At 42.2% G+C, this 19,595-nt stretch overlaps 1 protein-coding gene across 1 annotated transcript in view; it reads left to right on the top strand.

Moving 5' to 3' along the window:
- LOC122944419 (microsomal glutathione S-transferase 2-like) overlaps positions 1–19,351 on the top strand; it is a 34,871-nt gene extending 15,520 nt beyond the window's left edge. Inside the window, exons 2-5 of the mRNA XM_044302697.1 lie at positions 438–537; positions 10,887–10,957; positions 12,491–12,572; positions 17,518–19,351. Coding sequence (XP_044158632.1) covers positions 438–537; positions 10,887–10,957; positions 12,491–12,572; positions 17,518–17,656 — 392 coding nt within the window. The 3' untranslated portion in view covers positions 17,657–19,351. The remainder of the gene's footprint in view (positions 1–437; positions 538–10,886; positions 10,958–12,490; positions 12,573–17,517) is intronic.
- Positions 19,352–19,595: the final 244 nt, after the last annotated feature.

Here is a 19,595-nt window from a genome sequence, read left to right as displayed (position 1 = left end):
TGTACAAAATGTATTTGCCAAGAATCTCAAATTTACAAAATAAGCGTAGCATTAGCACCAGAATATTTTCTATTACTATAGCATTATACTTTATTTGGTTTGCATTGTGTTATTTTCTTTGTGTTTCTAGGGCTCAAGCTTGGTGACACTTTGTAGACTGTTGTACTATGGCTCACCCACTTGTATTTACACAGCATCTACACATATATATGCAAAATTAACAATGCACGCAAATAGAATTGCCTTCTTTGGAGAGAAATGCAATCATGAAATGTGACAGCACCAGTCTTTCCTGAGGACCCGGAAAAATGTGCCCCGAACAGCTGTGGCCCTTGGCCCTACATGTAGTGGTGCATATGTGGTTTCTACAGCTATGTTGTTTTCTAAAATGGCATGAAATGTTACACTTTGTTAACCTTTATATTATTTAATTGCAGCATATTTTGCCAACCTGGTAGGAAAATCCAGAATAAAGCACAAGGTGATACCTCCAGCTGTCAGTGGACACCCAGAGTTTGAGAGAACCTTCCGAGCACAGTATGTATTTAGTATATATGATGCTTGAGATGACATATTAATAATTTTCAACTGCTGATTCTATGTCAGGTTTGCTGATAATAAATCTTGTGGCTGTTCTTGCTTTCTGTAGATAGAAGGAAATGGCTTCACTTACCTGTGGAATAGTGCAAAACCAAAATCTGCCGCACATTCATATTCAATGCTGCTGGCTCACTGGCGGTTTAACCCTATTGAATGGAACTAAACCAGATATGGACAAGTAGATTCCAGCAATGCCCATCTGGACACTGCACCAAGAAAGGTCATGTCCTGGCATGGTCAAGGTGGTAAACAGCAGCCTGGCCCCATGAAGTGTAGCACAGTCTCCCATTGAAAACAATGGGAGGCAGACTCTGCGCTGCTGCCAGCGGCTTCTTGGTGTGACATCTGTGTCGAATGATGTTGGCAAAAAAAAACACACACATGAATGGGGCCTAACGGTACACTCATACTGATTTTGGTGCAGTTCATCAAAATCCATGACAGGTAGTGTTAAGTGCCCCTTGATTACAATAAGAAATTGTGCCATCATACTGTACAGAATTTTCAGAAGGTGGATTTTGAAACTATGTTGAGAAAAAATAAGAATGAGCATGGTCATTCTTGCCATAGAAGCCACAACAAGTGGCCCCTTATGGATTAGCCCCATTGAATGGGATAATTTACCGCCATCTTTCAAAGTTAAAGCTAGAATTTATTTGTTTAGATTTATTTGTTTCCCTGTGTTGTTTCGTAAAGGGGTTGTTCGGTTTCAGGAGGTAAGTACCTGGCAGATTGCATGGCGCTACTCTGGTTCTCCTGGCTGGGCTTTATTTACCTGGCTGCAGCTGTGAAGTCATGTTGACAACATGACTTCTGCAGTACTGTACAGTATATATGGTCATATTCTTTTCTTTTAAATTCTCTTTTTATTAGTTTTTATAATAAAATAAGAGAGTGTTTACAATGTGTCCATGTAGAAGAAATCAAGAACAATTATGACAAGTTGATATACAACAGTGCTCATTCTATAACATAATGATGAACATGGAGTAATAAGATGGGAAAGGGGGGTGAGGGAGAAGGAGGGAGGAGAGTTGAGGGTTGGGTACGAGTGGTGTGTTGCATCCAGGGTCATATTCTAAAGATTTTAACTAAAGACATTTCTAACAAAGCAGAAAAGATTGCTATTACCCTACATAATACCCCCAGGTCATTGCTGTTTTTATTTCACCTGGGTGAAAGGTGGGATCTCAGATCTCCTTAGGGCTTGTACAGTTGCATTACAGCTGTTGGTTTGAGCTGTAAATTTAGTGCCAAGGATGGAACTGGAAATCTTTTTCCTAGGAAAGCTTTGGGAAAGGCTTTCTTCATATCACAGTGTAGGATCTGATGCTGTTCTTGGCACTAAATATAAAACATGAGCACAGCAAGTACACCAATGGTAAAAGGCTATTGTGCCCCCAGAACAGTATACGTAACCAACACTGATCCAGATCCTGTCTCCCTATTTTTGCCCTAACAGACTACCACTAAACTGTAGATTAATAAAAGCAATAGTCAAACACTTCAGTCATGGCCTGATTAGCAAATAATATCTTAATGTCTTATTGTGGTCATAGAATAAGAAACATTCACAATTGTTATAGAACTGTCAGTAATATGGTTTTATATGGTTTAATGGGGTATTTCTATTTCAAAAATTGATCCTTGTGTAAAAATACTAATTACTATTATTAGTATGCCAATACTTAGCTTTTTCCATGTTGCATGTTGTATTGTTTCTCAGATATCTCCTTTAGTCCACCCAGATCCCCTTATTTGTATTTCTGCTCCCATTAGCTATGCTTGTGCCATTCTCCATGCAGTCCTTCCACTATCCCTGGTTGGGTCTTCGGGATCTTGCATTTGGAGAACAGTAACAGTGCAGTCACCTCTCTTCTTCTCCAGTAAAGTTGACAACTTCTGGGCAGGCATAGTAGCCTAAGAGTCATCTTATTAAGCTCTTGGCCCAGTTATTTCCCTTCCCTCTACACAGAAGTCAATAGGACTACTCCAGGCAATGAGCAGTAACCCTGGTGTTGTCCTGTTTAACTGTCCTCACCTCTGCAGAACAAAATGAAAATTAGACAATGGAAACTGGTGACAAAGCGGGACAAGTCAAAAAGAGAGGGCAATCGGTGAAACAGGGTATACTATTGCAGGCTTAGGGAGTTTGCTTGAGTCTGCTATTCATGATGCTGATGGTAATTGCCTACAGCACCATCGTAAACCTGCATGTAGAAACTAGCTTGTCACATGGTGTTAGGGCAACGGCTGTCCACAAAACTGAAGAAGCCAGGGAACTAGGAGAGAGGACAGAAACATATGGCATGGGGGTTGGATAATTCTTTGGACACACACAATAGTGTTTAAAGACATTAACAGTATTGATGAAAACATTACAGAGAGAAGAACTCTTTTAGTACCAAGTTCTAGTATGACATCTCTAGCACCCACTAGGGTACAACAGTATTTAGGGCTGCCAGCAGCTAGGGAGCCACAGGCAAGGGGCCTGAGAGCAACATGTGGCTCCTGAACTTCAGGTTGAGGAGCACTGGTACACAACATGTAAACAATTTTAACAAACTCATATCTCCCAACTTTTTTGACATTCAAAGAGGGACACTTATGGTTAATTGGTTGAAACATCAATTTTTCCTGCATATCTATACACTTCGATAGTTTTATCTTATGAAATGGTGCAAACATTATATGAATATAGAAATTTCTAATAATAATAATAATAATAGTGAAATAATATGCAAGGAGGGCTCTAATATGCACCTTGGAACCAGCCAAACACTTTCTGGATCAATATTGTAAATGCAATAATAAAATCTATACCTCAGATCAAAATGAGTGACATTTATGGAACAAAAAGGGACGGGGGGGGGGGCAGGGGGCTTTGGGTCAAAAAGAGGGACTGTCCCTCCAAAAGAGGACACTTGGGATTGGGAGGTTTACAAACTGGAGACTCTGTTTTGGTCAAATGAGGACATTTTGTGTCTAGTACTGTCATATGGTAGAAGAGGACTCTTGATAGAAGTAAGAAAAAACTGTATTGTGTGAATCATTTTTACCTTATATTGCTCAGTAATACGTTACTGCATACAGTGTATAGGTCACTGTGACTTCATTTATCTGACAGTAGTGTTGCTTAACCCCTTAAGGACACAGGGCGTACAGGTACGCCCTTGTGCCCTGGTACTTAAGGACACAGGGCGTACATGTACGCCCTGTGCATTTTCAATCACCGCCGCGCGGCCGGCGGCGATCGGAACCCCGTGCCTGCTCAAATCATTGAGCAGGCACTTGGGGCAAATGCGTCGGGGGGTCCGGTGACCCCCCCATGTATGCGATCGCAGAAAACCGCAGGTCAATTCAGACCTGCGGTTTTCTGCGTTTCCGGGTTATTCGGGTCTCTGAAGACCCGATAACCCGGAACAGGATGGTGATGGTGGTGTGATTTCACTCCACCAATCACCATCCAGCGATCCTGAGTGGTGATGGTGACATCACCACTCAGGATCGCTTTCTGATTGGTCTGTGGGCGGTCCGGCGGCAGATTCAAAAGAGGCAGGCGCCCCTCTCCTCCTCCTTTTGTGTTCCGGCGCCGGAGGAGAGAGGAGCTGCCTGCACGTGTCTGCCACCGCTGCCTGCACCCCGATCTGTGCCCCCCAGGACCCGATCTCTGCCCCCAGCACCCCATCAGGTACATAGGGACAGCTAGGGAAAGTTTGGGATAGGCAGGGAAAAAAAAGGGAAAGGTAGTTTTTTTGAACTTTTATTGCATCACCCCAGTTAGGGTGTCTGGGGTCCACTGGGGTGTCTGGGGTGCTGCCACTTGCCCCCCTCCCCCTGCCACTTGCCCCCCCCCCCCACCTTTTTTGGGGTGCTTTTTTTTTTTTTTTTTTTTTTTTTTTTAGTTCGCTGACTGTGACCGGCACTTAGCGTCCGGCCACTGTTAGCGCATCGCACACCCCACCGCTGATCAACTTCGGACGGTTGATCAGCAGTTTTGAATTTTTTTTCCTCACTTTTTTGCCCTTTTTTTAGTTAGTTTTTTTTATTTTTTTCTGTTAGTTTTAGGGTGAGTTCGTGAACACCCGTGCCCCCTCACACACGCACACCAAATAAAGAGTTACACACACGCACATATACACGCAGACACACACTCCCCTATGGCCCGCCGGACGTTCTCGGCCGAGGAGGCATACGCCCAGCTTGCCTCCGAGTCCGAGAGTCCCAGTGAGGATGAGGATGACCCCACATTCCTGTTGTCATCCGCATCCTCCTCATCATCTAGCGATGATGATGAGCCCCCAAGGCGGCGGAGACGCCGCCAGGCGGAGCAAGGGGACCGCCATGTTAGGGACCCTGTGGCCCACACTAGTACGAGCAGCTCTGGGGCTCGTACTGGTTTCCCGGCCCACCAGTTAAATCCACCGGAGCACCCTGCCGGTGAACTTGTCTGGTGTAGCCCAGAGCGATACGAGCCCGTGATTCCTGATTTCGTAGGCCAATCAGGAATCCAGATTTCCACAGTGGGCTACACTGAATATGACTTTTTTTGTCATTTTTTCAGTGACCCACTGGTAAATCTGATGGTGGAGCAGACGAATCTGTACGCCCAACAGTTCGTCGCTCAACACCCGGGCTCCTTTTTGGCCAGGCCCGGTGGCTGGACGCCGGTCAGTGCAGCCGAAATGAGGACATTTTGGGGCCTCGTGCTGCATATGGGCCTGGTCAAGAAACCCAGTGCCAGGCTGTACTGGAGTGGGGACGTCCTATATCAGACCCCACTTTACAGTACGGTTATGACACGCTCCCGGTTTGAGGCCATCCGGAAATGTCTGCATTATTCCGATAATGCAGCATGTCCACCCCGAGGTGATCCTGCCCATGACCGTCTGTACAAGATACGGCCGGTCATCGATCACTTTGGGGCCAAATTCATGGAGGCCTATGTACCTGGAAGGGAGGTCGTGGTTGATGAGTCTCTCATTGCGTTCAAGGGGAGACTCATTTTCCGCCAGTATGTGCCTTCCAAGCGGGCGAGGTATGGCGTGAAGCTATACAAAATTTGTGAGAGTACCTCAGGGTACACTTACAAATTTCGTGTATACGAGGGGCGAGATTCCCGGATTCAACCCCCAGAATGTCCCCCCACTCTGGGTGTTACCGGGAAACTTGTGTGGGACCTTATGCACCCACTGCTGGATAAGGGTTACCACTTGTACGTGGATAACTTTTATACCAGTATCCCCTTGTTCCAGTCCCTTGCCGCCAGATCCACGTCCGCTTGTGGGACCGTGCGGAAAAATCAACGCGGCCTCCCTGCCCACCCCCTCCAGGTACCTATCCCCAGGGGTGAGACCCGTGCCCTTACCACTGGAAACCTGTTGCTGGTCAGGTATAAGGACAAGAGGGATGTCCTTATGCTGTCCACAATTCATGGTAACGGCATCACCCCTGTCCCTGTGCGAGGTACCGCGGCAACGGTCCTCAAGCCCGATTGTATCGTCGCCTACAATCGGTATATGGGAGGAGTTGATCTCTCGGATCAAGTCCTCAAGCCATATAACGCCATGCGCAAAACCCGGGCATGGTACAAAAAAGTTGCGGTCTACTTGGTACAGGTTGCCATGTACAACTCTTTTGTACTATCCCGAAGCGCTGGCAGCACAGGGACATTCCTCCAGTTCTATGAGGCAGTCCTCAAGGCCCTGATCTTTTCGGACCGGGAAAGAGCAGGCCGGAGTACCTCGGGAACTGTAGGCGCCCGGATCGTCCCTGGCCAACACTTTCCAGGTGTGGTCCCCCATACTGGAAAGAAGGGACGAACCCAAAAAAAGTGCAGAGTGTGTCGCAGGAGGGGGATACGGAAGGACACGACTACTCAGTGCGACACATGCCCCGATCATCCGGGCCTCTGCATTGACGGTTGCTTCAGGGAGTATCACACTTCCATGGAGTACTAAATTTATATCCCAATTTAGCACTGACATCGGATAAAAAAAATGGTTCTCAGACTTGAGACACCCAAAAAAACTAAAATAATTTATTAAAAGTAGACATAGGTATTGCCGCGTCGGTAATAATCTCCTCTATAAAAATGCCCCATGACCTAACCCCCCAGATTAACACGGTCCAGAAAAAAAAAAAAAGGTGCAAAAAAAGTTTTTTTTTGTCACCTTACATAATAAAAAGTTTAATAGCAAGCGATCAAAAAGTCATATAGCCCCCAAATTAGTGCCAATAAAACCGTCATCTCATCCCGCAAAAAATGAGCCCCCACATAAGATAATCAGATAAAAAAAAAAATAGAAAATGACTCTTAGACTTTAGAGATACAAAAATTTTTTTAGGGTATCAAAAAGGATAATATAGTCTAAAACCTAAATAATTGTAAAAAAAAGTTGACTTATTAGGTATCGCCACGTCCGTAAGAATCTCCTCTATAAAAATACCCCATGACCCAACCCCCCAGATTAACACAGTAAAAAAAAAAAAAAAAATAGGTGCAAAAAAATATTTTTTTTGTCACCTTACATAACAAAAAGTTTAATAGCAAGCGATCAAAAAGTCATATAGCCCCCAAAATAGTGCCAATAAAACCGTCCGCTCATCCCGCAAAAAATGAGCCCCCACATAAGATAATTGGCTAAAAGAAAATAAAAAAATGACATTTAGACTTTAGAGATACCCAAAAAAAAAGTTGTATCAAAAAAGATAATATAGTCAAAAACCTAAATAATTGTAAAAAAAAAAGTAGACTTATTAGATAATGCCGCGTCCGTAAGAATCTCCTCTATAACAATATCCCATGACCTAACTACCCAGATTAACACGGTTAAAAAAACCCCAAAAAAACGGTGCCAAAACCGCTATTTTTGGCACTTTTCCATTTCAGTCCGTTTTTTCCAGTAACAAAACAAGGGTTAACAACCAAACAAAAGTTAAAATTTATTACCCTGATACTGCAGTTTACAGAAACGCCACATTTGTGGTCGTAAACTGCTGTATCCGTAAAAGGGAGGCTGCAAAAGGAAAGGACCGACATGGTTTCTGGAAGGCCGATTTTGATGGCCTTTTTTATTGACACCATATCCCTTTTGAAGCCCCCCTGATGCCCCCCTAGAGTAAAAACTCCCTAAAATTGACCCCATCTAAGAAACTACACCCCTCAAGGTATTCAAAAATGATTATACAAACTTTATTAACCCTTTAGGTGTTCCTCAACAGTTAATGGCAAATGGAGATGAAATATCAGAATTTCAATTTTTGGTAACCTTACCTCACAAAAATGTAATATAGAGCAACCAAAAATTATATTTACCCTAAAAATACTCCCCCAAAAAATGCCACCTTATCCCGTAGTTTCCAAAATGGGGTCACTTTTAGGGAGTTTCGACTCCAGGGGTGCATCAGGGGGGTTGAAACAGGACACGGTGTAAATAAACCGGTCCATAAAAATCAGCCCTCCAAAAACCAAACGGCGCACCTTTCAATCTACGCCCCGCTGTGTGGCCGTACAGTAGTGTACGGCCACATATTGGGTGTTTCTGTAAACGGCAGAGTCAGGGTAATAAAGATACAGTCTTGTTTGGCTGTTAACCCTTGCTTTGTTAGTGGAAAACATGGGTTAAAATGGAAAATAAGGCAAAAAAATGAAATTTTCCAATTTCATCCCCATTCGCCAATAACTCTTGTGCAACACCTAAAGGGTTAACGACGTATGTAAAATCAGTTTTGAATACCTTGAGGGGTGTAGTTTCTTAGATGGGGTCACTTTTAGGGAGTTTCGACTCCAGGGGTGCATCAGGGGGGTTGAAACAGGACACGGTGTAAATAAACCGGTCCATAAAAATCAGCCCTCCAAAAACCAAACGGCGCACCTTTCACTCTATGCCCCGCTGTGTGGCTGTACAGTAGTGTACGGCCACATATTGGGTATTTCTGTAAACGGCAGAGTCAGGGTAATAAAGATACAGTCTTGTTTGGCTGTTAACCCTTGCTTTGTTAGTGGAAAACATGGGTTAAAATGGAAAATAAGGCAAAAAAATGAAATTTTCCAATTTCATCCCCATTTGCCAATAACTCTTGTGCAACACCTAAAGGGTTAACGACGTATGTAAAATCAGTTTTGAATACCTTGAGGGGTGTAGTTTCTTAGATGGGGTCACTTTTAGGGAGTTTCGACTCCAGGGGTGCATCAGGGGGGTTGAAACAGGACACGGTGTAAATAAACCGGTCCATAAAAATCAGCCCTCCAAAAACCAAACGGCGCACCTTTCACTCTATGCCCCGCTGTGTGGCCGTACAGTAGTGTACGGCCACATATTGGGTATTTCTGTAAACGGCAGAGTCAGGGTAATAAAGATACAGTCTTGTTTGGCTGTTAACCCTTGCTTTGTTAGTGGAAAACATGGGTTAAAATGGAAAATAAGGCAAAAAAATGAAATGTTCAAATTTCATCCCCATTTGCCAATAACTCTTGTGCAACACCTAAAGGGTTAACGACGTATGTAAAACCAGTTTTGAATACCTTGAGGGGTGTAGTTTCTTAGATGGGGTCACTTTTAGGGAGTTTCTACTCCAGGGGTGCATCAGGGGACTTCAAATGGGACATGGTGTAAATAAACCAGTCCATAAAAATCAGCCCTCCAAAAACCAAACGGCGCACCTTTCCCTCTACGCCCCGCTGTGTGGCCGTACAGTAGTTTACGGCCACATATTGGGTGTTTCTGTAAACGGCAGAGTCAGGGCAATAAAGATACAGTCTTGTTTGGCTGTTAACCCTTGATTTGTTAGTGGAAAAAATGTGTTAAAATGGAAAATTAGACAAAAAAATGAAATTTGCTAATTTCATCCCCATTTGCCAATAACTCTTGTGCAACACCTAAAGGGTTAACGACGTATGTAAAATCAGTTTTGAATACCTTGAGGGGTGTAGTTTCTTAGATGGGGTCACTTTTAGGGAGTTTCTACTCTAGGGGTGCATCAGGGGTCTTCAAATGGGACATGGTGTAAATAAACCAGTCCATAAAAATCAGCCCTCCAAAAACCAAACGGCGCACCTTTCACTCTATGCCCCGCTGTGTGGCCGTACAGTAGTTCACGGCCACATATTGGGTGTTTCTGTAAACGGCAGAGTCAGGGTAATAAAGATACAGTCTTGTTTGGCTGTTAACCCTTGCTTTGTTAGTGGAAAAAATGGGTTAAAATAAAAAATTTGACAAAAAAAAGAAATTCTCAAATTTCATCCCCATTTGCCAATAACTCTTGTGCAACACCTAAAGGGTTAACAACGTATGTAAAATCAGTTTTGAATACCTTGAGGGGTGTAGTTTCTTAGATGGGGTCATTTTTGGGTGGTTTCTATTATGTAAACCTCGCAAAGTGACTTCAGACCTGAACTGGTCCCTAAAAATGTCGTTTTTGTAAATTGCTGAAAAATTTCAAGATTTGCTTCTAAACTTCTAAGCCTTATAACATCCCCAAAAAATAAAATATCATTCCCAAAACAATTCAAACATAAAGTAGACATATGGGGAATGTAAAGTCATCACAATTTTTGGGGGTATTACTATGTATTACAGAAGTAGAGAAACTGAAACTTTGAAATTTGCTAATTTTTCCAAAAATTTGTTAAATTAGGTATTTTTTGGTGCAAAAAAAATATTTTTTTGACTTCATTTCACCAGTGTCATGAAGTACAATATGTGACGAAAAAACAATCTCAGAACGGCCTGGATAAGTCAAAGCGTTTTAAAGTTATGAGCAAGTAAAGTGACACTGGTCAGATTTGCAAAAAATGGCCTGGTCCTAAGGTGTAAAAAGGCTGTGTCCTTAAGGGGTTAAAGGGGTTGTCTGGGTTCTGTATATTGATGATGACCAATTCTTAGGATGTCATCAATATCAGATCAATGGGGGTCCAACAACTGGGACCCCTCACTGATCAGCTGTTTTCAGCAGGTGCCGGAAATAACACCGCAGATGGAGCTGGAAGCGGTCAGTTCTGTCCACGGTGTAATGTCTGTGCTAGGTTGCTGCAGCTCAGCTTCCATGACCATTACACAGAGGAGCTGTCAGCTTTTGGCACAGTCCACTGTGTTGTTTCTGGCTGAGGATAGCTTGTTACCATCTAGAACCCAGATAAATCCCTTTCAGTGCATGAGACAACTGAATTTCTCCCTGTCAGCGCTTTGGGGAGTCGATACATTAATTATTGGTTGTTACTGAAAGTTGACAACACGTTATACAGATCACTGTTATAACTATATAACTATATCCTTTTTTTGCAGACAAAACTGTATTGAATTCTATGCAATGTTTTTGGTCGATCTTTGGGCTGCAGGCTGGTTCTTTAATCAAGGTAATTTCTATAAAAATGACAGTGAAATGCAAACGTAGCAAACTGCACCGCCTACTATTTCAGCTTCTGCAACTATTCCTAAATGATGTTTTGTTAGTGTGTGTTTATATACTGTATGTATATGATTTTAAGGAACACCCGCACGTAGATGCTGTATATACAGTAAATGTGTACTATTAGGGGATTGTGTTTTACTATGTCTAACTGTTAAAAAATAAAACAAGATTGATTGGGATGAGCTGCTTAAATATTGTACAATTTCATATTGTATGCAATTCATCAGTTTGGTTTAATAAGATAAATTAGTCATTTGTATAATATAGCATAATGGCAAGCTTGTTCGGCATTAGATGACCATTCTCCATGCAGATGGAGTCCACCAGGAGGGAACAGAGCTGTCCACAAATTACTAGATTGTCTCTGGATAGTTCCAAGACCTCTAGACCAAGATAAAGAGGTTATCCAAGCAAACAGCGACATACTTCCTTCCTGCCTTTAGTTTATTGATGTCTCATTACCTGCCTGCTCCTGTTTCTTAATTAGAGTTGGTATACTACTACGATAGCTGTGCGATCAGATAGGAACTGACTGTATAATAAATCACTATGAAGAAGTCCGTTCGGATCAGGGGAGCTGCGGTTGGTCTGGGATATGCAGCCAACACAGGGGTCGTGTTTCCCGGGCCAAGTGTGGTCGTTTTAATCAGTTAATCCGTTTTAAAAGTTTTAGTGCAAAGAGAGGTGACAGGTCCTCTCTATATATTTCTATTTGCTTTTGAGAACTAGTTTAGGTAGAAATCTAATGTAAACATGATAATAGTAATATTAAATATAATAATAGTAATAAAGAATAGTCAATGTAACCTATAGTAACTATATTAACACACTTACAACAAAAGGAGGGCAGCAGAATCGGACATCTAATTCTCAATGGTAGAATTGACTGTAAAAATATTTTAGTCAAAAAGTTAAAGGGGTTTTCCGGTATTTTTATACTGATAACTGATGATCAGATCAGTGGGGTTCTGACACACTGACCCCCGCCGATCAGCTATTTGAGAAGGCACCGACGCTCCTGTGAGTGCGCTGCCTTCTCGCAGCTTACCAAGCACAATGCCGTACATTGTATAGCGGCTTTACTTGGTATCACAGCTCAGTCCTTTTGAAGTGAATGAGGCTGAGTGCGATTCCAGGCGAAACCGCTATACATTGTATGGCCCTGTGTTTGGTAAGCTGCGAGAAGGCCATAGCGCTCCCAAGAGCGTCAGTGCCTTCTCAAACAGCTGATCGGCAGGGGTCCTGGATGTCGGACCCCCACCAATCAGATACTGATGACCTATGCCCAGGATAGGTAGTCAGTATCAAAATCCTGGAAAACCCCTTATTTTCAACATTTAAGCCATCTCTACAGGCAAGAATACTGTGCGTATTAGAAAAATGCATTCTCATTGCCCTAGCAGAAGAATTACAGTACATGTCTTCATAAAGCTGTGTATACATAGCTGATATGATGAGCATATGACTTTCGTTTCAGAATTAGCCTCGCTGTTTGGTTTACTATACATCTATGGACGGCACCTCTACTTTTATGGATATGTTCAATCTGTTAAGGGCAGGTAAGTTGGATTCAAAATGACCTAAAATATTGAATATAAAGAAGGCCCTGTTCACACTGTTGTATCGCTGCTCTGTGTTATTCTGTTCCATCATATTATAGAGAAATACAGTATAAAGAAACATTACCATTAACATCCTTATTAATTAAGTGGTTTAACCTAAGTAACTTCAAAACTCAGTGCTGGTTAGAAATACAGAGCTCTAATTTCCCTGCATAGTCATAGATCAGGGATCAGCAACCTTCGGAACTCCAGCTGTTGTGAAACTACAATTCTCAGCATGCTCCATACATTTCTATGTGAGTTCATACAAGAGCAGAGCAAGTAGGCATTCTGGGAGTTGTAGTTACACATCAGCTGGAGTGCCGGAGGTTGCCTACCCCTGTCATAGATTATAAAGATACCCTGCTGTTTCCCTGAAGTTTCCACTAGAGGGCACTGGGGAGCTAAGGCTGGGTTCACACCATCTTTCTATCATCCACTTAGCAGATCCATTTAACAGATATGCAAATGGATAACAATGGAAGGGAATTCATTTTACATAGACTTAAATGTAAAAAAAAATAATACATACACTGGGCTGGTGTGGTTACACGTGGTCTGCGGTTGTGAGGCCGGTTGGATGTACTGCCAAATTCTTTGAAATACCTTTGGAGACAGCTTATGGTAGAGAAATGAACATTCATTGCACAGTCAACAGCTCTGGTAGACATTCCTGCAGTCAGCATGCCAATTGCACGCAGAGTTGCGACATCTGTGACATTGTGCTGGGTGATCAAACTGCACATTTCAGAGTGGTCTTTTATTGTGGTCAGTCTAAGGCACACCTGTGCAATATTCATGCTGTCTAATCAGCACCTTGATATGCCACACCTGTGAGGTGGGATGGATTATCTTGTCACAGGAGGAGTGCTCACTAGCACAGATTTGGACAGATTTGTGAACAATATTTGAGAGTAATGGGTCTTTTGTGTATTTAGAAAATGTTTCAGATCTTTGAGTTCAGCTCATGCAAAATGGAAGCAAAACAGAGAGTGTTGCATTTATATTTTTGCTCAGTATATATACATAGTTAAGCAGACAAAAAAGGGAGTGTACCATGCTTTTGTATCCAGCAAAAAGAAAATCGACAGTGGCGGAATTTTTTTTTCTTTTTTTTAACATTGAAGTCTATGTAAAATGGATGCAAATGTCTGCCTTTCTATTTGTATCCATTTTTTAAATATCTTTTCTCTTAAGGGCTGCGATAACACTGAAACCTTTTCCCTGGCACGGTCTCCAAAAACCTCTGCAGCCACCAAAAAATCCATCTGGTGTAAAACAGTAAATTGAAAATGGGCAGAGGAGGGTGTTCAGCTACAGGTTCTTACTGTTTCAGTGAGAGAAGTTCAGATCTTTTAAACCAATTATGAAGTAAAATCTGGTCACGTGATCTGTTTTTCATATCCTCATATTTTATCTTCTATTGACATATTATAATAAATTAGATCTCATGCTCAACAATGCATTAGCAAAATTGCCTTACCAATCTTAAAGAGGAATTATACCTTTGCTGCTGTAGGGACTTATAGACTAAGCATCTTTACAGCTTAAAGGGGTTCTCCAGGAATTTAGAAAATTAAAATACTTAAATATTACTTTATTATAAATATATTCCCAAATACCTTTCATTAGTCATAATGGCTTATTTTGTTTAGGGAGCAATCATTAGGAGAAACAAAATGGCCGCCGTCCTATTAGCAGACACAAAATCTGTCCTAATGACAGAGCAGGACTAGTTACTTCACAACATTGAGATAGAGGAGGCTGAGACAGCTCTTTCCTACTTGTTAGGAATTATGATCCTGAATACAGATGATAAGAACCTTAGCTGAATCTCTGTGGGAATGGAGATCATGAAGTACAGAAAGGACAGACTATAGCTCAGTGTTGTGAAGTAATTTGTCCTCCTGTATGATTAGGGCAGGTTTTGCGTGTACTAATAAGACGGCAGCCATTTTATTTCCCCTGATGATTGCTCCCTAGAAAAAACTAGCCATTATAACTAATGAAAGGTATTTGGGAATATATTTATAATAAGAAAATAAAAATACTTAAATATTACTTTTATTCCCAGAGAACCCATTTAAACTTTGAGGATGCAGCTGGGGGAAACTTCTGATTTGTTTCTACTGCCTGTCCTTAGATCCGAGTACATGTACAGACAAAGCAAAGCTGAGTTTGTGATATCACAGTGCATTGAGGGAGATTTATCAAAACTGGTGTAAAGTAAAACTCGCTAAATTGACCATAGCAACCAATCAGATTCCACCTTTCATTTTTCACAGCTGTGAAAGGTGGAATCCAATTGGTTGCTATAGGCAACTAAGCCAGTTTTCCTGTACACTATTTTGATTAATCTCCCCCATTATGTCACTGTGGTTTATCTTAGTACTATGGGTAAACCTATTGCATTATCCTACATGAAGTTTTTCATCAGAAAATTACATTTAAGGCTACTTGTACATCTACGCTTTTTGCATCCAGTTTTGAAATCCAGCATGGGTTCTCAAAACCACAGCAAAACGCTTTTGTTATAACAATACAACCGGCTGCATCCTTTCTGAATGGAAACGGTTGTATTATATTGAAAATGAAGAAAGCGGATCGGGCACTTAAACCATTGTAAGTCAATGGGCGCCGGATCCCTTTTTTTTTGCGTGTCCGGATCCGACAGCATCAACTTACATGGTTTTTGGTACTGGATCCAGCTTCTTCAGTTTCCCATGACACACACAAAAACGCTGCGTGCAGCAGTTTTGTGTTCGGCATGGGAACGCAAAATACTGGAACGGAATGCATTCTGGCGCACTCTGTTCCGGTTTAGTCCCCATTGACAATGAACGGGGACCAAACTGAAGCGTCGTGCTGAGATTTTGAGAGCCTGTGCCGGATTTCAAAACTGGACAGCACAACACAGATGTGAAAGTAGATAAAATCTGTTTTTTATTATAAATATATTTTCTTTTAATCTTGGGGTTTTTATCTGGCTATCCACATAAAAAAATCTTGAAATTCTCCAGTTTCCACATTGGCAACACAATGTGTTGGCTCCTGATCCTGTCTCTCTCTTCAGTGTGCGGTACACAGTCCTTCAGTGCTGCCCACGTGACATTTCTCGTAAGCACTTTACTTCTCCTCCAGGATGGAAGTGACCAGTGGTGACAAACATGGGGATAAAAAGATACATTTATGTTTTTTTGTTTTTTTTTATGAGATACTACCATTGGTGGTTGTGTGGGTGAGACTTCTGCGCTTCTGAGGAACAGCTGCTTCATTAAGAGCAGTGCCCGCCATGTGCAGTGTGCCATCTCATTGTACGAGACAAAGAGGATATCTGCTATAGATGTATGGCTGGTATCAACCACCCATGCTCGACCTGAACCAAACTACTGTAGTACATGTCCCTGGGCAGCATCGTATAAACAAACGTGGCATGGAGATATTTTGGGGGGAAAAATCAAGCAGCATTCCCTTTTGAAAATCACTGTATTTAAGAACTTTTGTTTATTTTAGTAGTGGGAACAGTAAGCCAGTAATAAGCTGGAGGCCATATAGAAAGCTCTGTTCACTTAAATGGAGCTTGGCCCCACCTAGGCCATTGATACTAGTCGTGACGTCACTGGGCCTGCGGTAAACAGCGCCGCTGCCTTCTCAAACAGCTGATCGGCGGGGGTCCCGGGGGTCGGACCCCCGCAGATCAATTGCTGATGATCTATCCAGAGAATATATCATCAGTTTAAACAAACTGCAGAACCCCTTTAAGGCCTCGTATATAGTCATTACAGGAAGGCTGCTGCAACATTTAAAAAAGAACACCTTTGTTCCTCTACATCGTTACATTTCATTAATGAGATAAAATGTAATACATGACTGTACCACATAATAGTACAGCCATAGAGATGCAGAGGGCCTTACTATTCCTCTGCAGGCCCACAATTTCATACAGAGGCTTCTTTCACCAACACATACCGTGTAATGGAGGCATTGCTTCTATGGGAGAATAGCTGAATAGCTCTTGCGCAGTCAGACAAACTTCATTTAGCTCTCCTACATCTGTACTAAAGCCAGACGCACAATGCCAGAATCCTAATCCTATAAATGGCGTGAATTTAGACAGGCTGTCTAGACCTGCACCAGATTAATCACAGTGGACCAGGCTGGATGATAAATCTGGTGCATGTCTTGAAACTCCTAACTCTATACCAAATATTTGTTGGCTTACATTGAGACAGAATTTTATGGCAGAATTATGGCGCATGTTTGACACAAAATGGTGCATCTTGGACTATTTCCTGCGAAGCTCTGCCACTTCAGCTAAGCAGCACCCCTGAGCAAGTTGGAAAAAAATTGTAGAAACCCTAGTTGTGCCCAATTTCGCAAATAAGCACCACTTTTTGGACAGACTTTAGGTGGAGACATATTAGTAAATCTGGGCCAATATTGTATATTAGGCATAAATAGAGTTAATATAGTCTTTGAACCTGATTTATCAACAGGGGACAAACTGAAGTCTGTCTTCACCTTTGTCTGTTTGTGTAAAGCATTTTCTATAGCATTTTTGATCCACTGAAATGATCAATCTGATTGACAAATACATGTTAAGTACATACAAAACATTATAATACATATAAAAAATCTGAGAATGAACTGCTGCTAAATAAGAAAACTGACTTCTACTTATCTGGTTTCTGTTACAGCTTTTTTTTTGTAACAAACTGATATTATTTTTATTTTAGGCACATTTAAGCATTTTCAGTAGTTTGCAATTTTCTTTACATTTTGTTGACTTTACCGTACGATCGAATGCTATAATTGTAGAGACAGTTCTGGACAGTTGTCATTTTCCAATATTTGCCCGATGTATCAGATAAGGCTAATTCTGGTTTTGTCCCTTTTCCACTAGGCTAAAGGGATTCTCTGTAAGCAAGATGGCACTGATTCTGCTCCTGATCATGTCCGTGACGGGAATCACTAACAGTCTCCTGGACAAATATATCCACCTCAACCTGCTGACTAAAATACGTCACATAGTTCTAGGATAAGGGGGAGGCTAACATGATGGCTTTATAATCATTTTTGGAATTTTAGACAATTTTAGAATATGTTATGCATGTGCTGACTTTTCTACTGAGACTTCTGGTATGGCATTTGGCAATTTTGGTGTCCTTTGCCTTCTGTAATTTTGCCCCCTATTTTGTATGCAGGGTTCTCTGTGGCAAGGCTTGATAAACAGGTAGGTTATGACTGATCCTGGAGTCACAGTGCCCATCACCCTTATGTACAATGGCACTTGGATATAGACAGAACAAGAGGGAAATATGGAAAATAAAGACTTTATAACAAAAGAGAAAAAAGGAGGACCTTGTGAAATTGTAGTCTACCTCATGGTGATGGCATTTACTCATAATTGGTATATACGTCACAAAACTAAAAATCTAATATGCGCTGGTGGTTATACCACACGTTAGGGAAATATGTGACTCAAAGCATGAAATGAGCCAATGTTATTAATAGTTTCACATTAAAATGCATTTAATTAGGCATCCATGGGTATAGACCAGGCATCCTCAAACTGCGGCCCTCCAGCTGTTGTAAAACTACAACTCCCACCATGCCCTGCTGTAGGCTGATACCTGTAGGGTGTTCGGGCATGCTGGGAGTTGTAGTTTTTCAACAGCTGGAGGGCCGCAGTTTGAGGATGCCTGGTATAGACTAAGACAGGGATGCTCAACCTGCGGCCCTCCAGCTGTTGTAAAATTTCAACTTCCACCATGTCCTACTGTAGGCTGAAAGCTGTAAGCTGTTCGGGCATGCTGGGAGTTGTAGTTTTGCAACAGCTGGATGGCCACAGGTTGAGCATGCCTGGACTAAGAAGTATGAAAATGTCATAGAGCAGAGGTAAAACTACCTGAAGGATCCTTGGAAATCTGGAGGCAAATAAAATTAGCTCAAGTAATTGTAGCTGTAAATACACTACTGTCAGTCGATTGTGTTCCTCTTCCCATCATGGGAGTTATTGTATTAGCCTGTGTTCACGTCATGTTTTTGTACCACACCTATGGGATCACCGCTACTCTACAATCCTGGCCGCAATCAGTGTCGCTGTGTAGCCCCAGCCTAAGAAAAGCACCTGGCCAGGGAAAACTGACACATTTTCTGTGGACAATGAATAAAAATCATTAATGGAAACCTATGATAGATGTATTTAAAGTGACCCTTTGGTTCAAGAAAAGAAATCACATAAATTGGGAAACAAATGCAACACTTACCTTGTGACCTTGTTTTCACCTTTTTAGTTGCAAATCCACTAATTCTTGGGCTCCTCTTCTGCCATCAAAGATGGCCGCACAGATTCTCAGACTGTCTGATACACACTGTGCATCAGTAGCCCAAGACACTCCCTACTGTTCTAGCTTTGCTCTTGGATTGGCCAGCAATGTTCACATGACCAGTGCTGGGTCATCCAAGAACAGCAGAAATGTTTTGTGCTACCAAATGCACAGTATGCATCAGGCAGCCTGGATGGCGGAAGAGGAGCTGGGGAAGTCAAGGATCTGCAGCTAAAAAGGAGGGCATTTGCCAAGTGTTCTGTTTGTTCCTCATTTAAGGTGGATATTTTTTTTCTTAAATTGGAGGGTCACATATAATGCCCTCACTGAGTTGTACTAAGGCCTCTTGCACACGAACGTGTGCGCCCCCTGGTCGTGCTGCGGCCCGCAATGCACGAACACCGTCCGTGTGGGCAGCCGCAGCAGATCGCGGGCCCATTCACTTTAATGGGTCCGCGATCCGGCCGTTCCGCAAAAAAGATAGGACATGTTCTATCTTTTTGCGGAACGGAAGTACGGGACAAAACCCCACGGAAGCACTCCATAGTGCTCCCGTAGAGTTCCGTTCCATGCTTTCGTTCTGCATCTCTGGATTTGCGGACCTATTCAAGTGAATGCCCACGGAACGGCACCTGTGTATTGCGGATCCACA

The sequence above is a fragment of the Bufo gargarizans genome, chromosome 1 (genome assembly GCF_014858855.1).
Source record: "Bufo gargarizans isolate SCDJY-AF-19 chromosome 1, ASM1485885v1, whole genome shotgun sequence".
Taxonomy (NCBI): domain Eukaryota; kingdom Metazoa; phylum Chordata; class Amphibia; order Anura; family Bufonidae; genus Bufo; species Bufo gargarizans.
The sequence above is the reverse complement of the archived record's forward strand: the minus strand, read 5'-3'. Positions and strand labels throughout refer to the sequence as shown.